Here is a 6,116-nt window from a genome sequence, read left to right as displayed (position 1 = left end):
TGATGGTCAAGAATTACAATGAGACCATATTCAACATCATAAACATCAATAGTTAAAGTCCTCATATTGATTTGGAGAGGACTTGAAGAAGAAGAACCTAAACTTATGAAAAAAAGCCCCCCAATCAAGAAAAAACTGCAGGAATCTTCCACGGAACGTGCCTCTGTCAATTCTTTGAAGAAAAAGGTGCTGAAGGAGGATTGCCAGCTCTTCTCCAAACTGTTCATCTCATGCAAGAACAGAGAGTGTGATCTGAAGGAGCTCTTTAGACATGAAAATCTGCCATTCCCTGCTGCCTTGAGTGATGGTGGGAAGCTCCACGCCCCCCCTTTGGCAAGTATCACAGCTTGGAAACGCTTCTTGTAGCCAGCCAAGAGTCTCTTTCTGGACTGTCTGTCACGCACTGCTACTTTAAGGTCTATCCATAGATTTACATTATGTTGAGGTCAGCAGATTGTGAAGGCCATGGCAAAACCTTCAGTTTATGCCTCTTGATGTAATCCTCTGTGGATTTTGAGGTGCGTTTAGTAGGATCATTATCCATTTGTAGAAGTTATCCTCTCTTTAACTTCAGCTTTTTCACAGATGGCAACAATGTGCTGCAATACACCCCCCCCCCCCCTGCTTAACAACTGGACAGAGGTTCTTTTCATTAAATTCGGAGCCCTTTCTTCTCCAAACGTACCTTTGCTCATTCCAGCCAAAAGGTTCGACTTTAACCTTAACTTTGACCAGAACTTGGTCCCACTATGCATCAAGCTTGTCTATATGTTCATTTTCCTTCTTCCAACACTGATTTTTGTGGTGAGGACGTAGAAGACATTTTCTTCTGATGACTCTTCCATGAAGACCATATTTGTGCGAGTATCTCTTTATAGTGGAATGGTGTACCAACTCTTCAGGTCTTTCTGGATGGATCGCATAGTCCAACGTGGGTTTGGAATTGCTTTTCTCACAATCCTGCGAGTGGTTCTGTCTGATATTTTTCTTGGTCTTCCAGATCTTGTTTCAACTTCCACTGTTCCTGATGACGGCCATTTCTTAATTACATTCCAAACAGAGGATATTGGCATCTGAAAACGCTTTGCTATCTTCTTCTAGCCTTCTCCTGCTTTGAGTGTGTCAACTATTTTCAGTTTCAGTTTTCTAGACAACTACTTAGAAGAAGCCATGGTGTTGATTGTTGGGGGAGGGGTCAGATGAGTCTGGGCATTTAAAACCTTAAGATTGACATCACCTGGTCTTTCCAGACGATGATTGAGAACAATCCATGACACTGTCAGGTCTCAGCTATAAAAACGCATGGTGCAATAAACTCTGCAGGGTGCTCAAACTTTTGCAGACGCCATTGTTGTTTTCTGTTATTTTGAAAGTGTAAATGATGAAATAAAATCTAACTTTTTATGACATATTATACGAATGGCTAATCTGTCATTTGATTTTTCCATCTTTTCTTGGCTTCTTTATGCACATTTATACAAATATTTACCTGGGGTGCCCAAACTTTCGAGCCCCACTGTAGAGGCACACTCTGTGAAATGCAAAAGAACAGACATAGGCTTGACATCTACCAACAATCCAGTTGAAGGCAGACACTAGGTCAAAAAGGACATGAAGCCAGACGCCAAGTGCAGCAATGGCAAAATACCCAAGAAATGGCGAACATTCTCAGTGAGGATGACAATAAAACTGAGCTGTTCACTTCCTCGCGACAGAATTGCAGAAACTTAACACCAAATGTGGTTATAGTGACCAAAGAGGATAAAGCTGTCAGCAACCACTCCATCAACCTAGATGATGTAAGTCCATGTACCGTAGTCATGAGGAAGCTGACACTAGGATCTTTGTCCATGCCAAAAATGGCAGCAAAAACCTTATGGTCAAAGCCAGTGACAGCGTTTTGTATAGCAGTCAGTGGGCTACCAGTTCTTCGGGACATTGGTCTGCAACAATGTGGCTTGCTTTGGCCAAGGAAGAATCTGGATGGATCATGACCTCTATCAATGTATTGGAAGGGAGAAGAGCAGTGGTATTCTTTTCTTTCATGCATTCACTGCCTGTGATGTAGTTTCAGCCTTTGGTGGCAAAGGGAAGAAGACTGCTTGGCAAAAAAAATTATGACACTTTTAATGCAAAGTTTGCATTGTCAAAGATGTCTTTGTTGTCTAGATTAATGTCAAGTTGTCATGACAAACATAAATAATAATATTAATAATAATAATATAACATGTAATGACAACTTATCAAACTTTAATAAACTATTTAGCTGTATGTGTTAACATTGCATTAAACTGTCATCATGCAGTGTTGAGTAATAACGGAATACATGTACCGGCGTTACGAATTCCGAACACAAATTATGTTTAACTGTATTCAGTTACAATTTAAATAGGTGGTTTTTAGATTACAGTTACATTGTTAAAATCAATTAATTACATGATGATAAGTCTCTGTTTCACAAGTTTATTCAATATCTAAACAAATACAACTCCATGCATTTCCCAGAAGCCTCAATATGGAAATGAAAAAAAGAGCTTTTTGTGTGATCACTGAAAGAGGTAGAGATGGAACCGCAACAACAGAGCCAGGGCAGGAATGTGTTTCTATCTTGGAAATTCAAACAGTATTTCACATTATAGAAAGAACAGGGAGAAGAAAATGTAACTGTGCAGTGCAACCTCTGCTTGCTAGTTGACGTACAACTTTACATTCTCCCATGCGCTGGTTTACTAGCCCCAGAGTCGTTGACAGACTGACTAGCCCCGTTTGACATGCTAGCTAATGTTAGCTAAAATTAGCCCGGCGTAGCAAGACTGTGATTAGTTTTTTGCAGTTTGGGACTACAAATACAAAAATCTATCTGCCAGTTTGTGTACACATTCAGCCAGTTGGAACAGAAGAACACACCAAAATAGGTATGTTTAGTGAGCAAGATGTGATGGCCGCGTGCCCACATTTAGGGGCGGCTGTTGCTCAGTGGTAGAGCGGTTGCCTGCCAATCGGAAGGTTGGTGGTTCGATCCCTGGCCCTGCAGTCCCACGTCGAAGTGTCCTTGGGCAAGACACTGAACCCCGAGTTGCCCCCGGTGCTGCGCATTGGAATGTGAATGTGTGTGAGTGTTTATCTGATGAGCAGGTGGCACCGGCAGCCTCGGCCACGGTATTCTGAATCCAAGTATTCAGAATACATTACTCAGATTGAGTAATGTAATAGATTACATTTTTGGGCATGTATTCTGTAACAGTATACGTTTTGAAAGTATGCTTCCCAACACTGTTGTCATGAGGAGATTGTTTTTTTACATTGGCTGTCACAAAAGCATTATAATTGTGTCATGAATATTTTTCCTTAACCTCAAGTAAAGTGAAACAATTTGAACCTGTGTTACAATAATTTCATTATCAAGAATAGACACGTACAACTGAAGTTATATTAAAGTTAGGTTTACTTGCAAGTAGAATCAGTTTTACAGTACCTACACTATCAGTACAGAGAAAAATGACTGTCAAAAAATCCTTCTACAACAGCTCTTGTAATACAATGTAGAATGAGATAAACCTCTATAGTCACAATAAAGCGTCAATATTGTCAGTTTCTCACAGTCCAGGGGCGCCTGTTCTCTTCCCAGCGTCACATCATGCTCCAGACAAGGACAAGACAGTGTCTTGTCGTAATGCAAACAGTTTCAAAACTGATCAGACAAAAAGTATGTACAGTGTGTAACGTAATTTTTCTAACAACCTGTCAAAAAGTTGGCAGCTGGCTTGTTGCGTTTCACGAAGGCCAAGCCAAGCTGAGGAGGACCTAAGTGTCAGAAGTAATTCTTATCCACGTTCACTGCTTTCCTTAACGAGGTTGATAACAGATTAACTGATGCTAAAATGGAGAATACGCATTGTACATACGTTATACAGAGTGAGCAGCAGCAGCTTCTTAAAGTGTGATAATGTGAAACACATTATAATGTGTGATAATGTGAAACACACGTGGCAGACGATCGCGGACCGCCTGAATGTGTAAGCGGCCTAAAAATAGACATTTACTGGCCACTGCTCTGAATTGAAGCCATCATAATCATACCATTCGAGGATTAGGCTACTAATAAATTGCACAAATTAACAGTTTCTTTGCCTTAGGACTGAGTAGAAGATAATGTTACTCAGGAAATTTACCATGAAGATCAATCTTCTACAACGCTATTAACTTCCACTGCTCGCTTTTAATGCAAAGTGTACAACTGTTCTTTTTTGTTTGACTCAAGTGACTCATTAAATGGTTTCAGTTAAGAGCAGTAGATCGTAAATGTACCGTATATTTTAAGACTATCAGGCCGAGTTTCCTTCTTTACATATTATATGCTTTGCTCTCTCGTATGCATGGACAAATGAAGAAATTGGGTTCTAAAATCTAGAAACTATAAAGATAATTAAGTGATGAATTCCATGCACACTATAAACATGAATGTAATATTGTGAATGTGAAATTTATCAGTTATTTTCACCCAGCAAAATATAAGGTCAAAAACCAGTGGGGTGTCCTCTCCCTGTTATAAGGTACACTAGTCCACACTATATAGTTATTGGTTCAGTGAACTAAGACTATAATTTGGCAGGATTGTAAAGTTAGGGTATGTTCTTGAAATAATACAATCCTCCCAAATTGTAGTCTCAGTTTACTGGACATCCCAAATTGTGTGCAAAGAATACCAATTTATTGAATACAAAAAAATTAATCAACTAAAATATTTCAAGGTGCAAAGGTCCACTATGGAAACACACATGTACTGTACATCACTTTATATATTGCCTTTAGTAACTGACTTCATTTTGGCAACTTTATCAGCCTTTTCTAATTATCTGAACAACAGCCATAATATTTTCATCAAACTTCTAATCACAGTATGAACAGCAGTATTCATACAGTGATATAACAGTAACATATAACATGAATAATAATAAAAAGATAATGGTCACAACTTATTTAAAGTTGTGACTTGAATAAGTATGGGGGCTGATATCAATAAGGTAAACCCAACAGAAAAGGCTCCAGGATTAATAAATCCTGGCGGGTCAGGAGCAGGCTAGCTGTAAAGAATAGGTGATTCTGCTTTTGTGAAACTGAGATAAGGCTAAATTGAGCCAGGATAACTGGGAAATCCCGGCTTAATCCCTTATCTTTGTTTTGTGAAATAGCCTTTAGATCTTGTTTTTTCCTGTCTGAACAATATTAGCAAACTGAGATCTGTTTTTTTTACTGCTGAATTGATGCTCACACATGCATTTACTGTATCGCTTCAAGCATTGAACACTGCAACTCTCTGCACTCAGTATGTCTGCTGTTGATCACTTTCAGGCTATTCAAAGCGCTGCCACAAGTCTACTCATAATGTCAACTTGACGGTTTCACATCACCCCTGTCCTTAAGTTGCTCCCTGTCAAATATAGGATTTAGTTTAATATTCTAACTCTCACATAGAGAACTTTGCACGGTGCATATGTGGCTGACCTACTGGAACCTTATTTATCAGCACGCTTCATAAGGTCCAATATGTAATTTTAATATGTTGCTTATTGTTTTAATATGTATTATATTGTATGTTTTATGTAAAGCAATTTGTGATTTGTATAGGAAAAAACTCTATATAAATACATTTAACTTACTTGCTTACTTACTATTTCCCTGTAGTGACCAGGAGGAGGCAGCCATGCAGACTTGTGGTTACTCCTGTTCACCCCTTAATGTTGTGGATCTTATAGTGGACATCATGTTCATTGTTGACATCATCATCAACTTCAGGACTACATATGTCAACTCCAATGATGAGGTGAACTGATCTGATTAACTGCCTGACTAACTGACCTACCTTGATCTGTGTGTGAATGACTAATTGACCAATTCAGTGGCTCATTTAGAGCATATATTATTCATTTACAGCAAATATTAGTAAGTCTTCAAGGTGCTGATCAGAGTTCTGTCTGCTGTTGATGCAGATTAAGTAGTGCTCTCATAGATTTTTTCACAAACTTGTTTTTATGGATCCTCATTCAGTGGTGTAGTCTAGGTGATATTCAGGTATGGGCAGTATACCCTCTAAGAAATCTCCAGGATTTCCATGT

At 38.9% G+C, this 6,116-nt stretch overlaps 1 protein-coding gene across 1 annotated transcript in view; it reads left to right on the top strand.

Moving 5' to 3' along the window:
- LOC116699831 (potassium voltage-gated channel subfamily H member 6) overlaps positions 1-6,116 on the top strand; it is a 142,747-nt gene that overhangs the window by 77,968 nt on the left and 58,663 nt on the right. The window contains exon 9 of the mRNA XM_032532621.1: positions 5,686-5,824. Coding sequence (XP_032388512.1) covers positions 5,686-5,824 — 139 coding nt within the window. The remainder of the gene's footprint in view (positions 1-5,685; positions 5,825-6,116) is intronic.

This window comes from Etheostoma spectabile, chromosome 12 (genome assembly GCF_008692095.1).
Source record: "Etheostoma spectabile isolate EspeVRDwgs_2016 chromosome 12, UIUC_Espe_1.0, whole genome shotgun sequence".
Classification (NCBI taxonomy): domain Eukaryota; kingdom Metazoa; phylum Chordata; class Actinopteri; order Perciformes; family Percidae; genus Etheostoma; species Etheostoma spectabile.
This window is presented reverse-complemented; position numbering and strand designations above follow the sequence as displayed.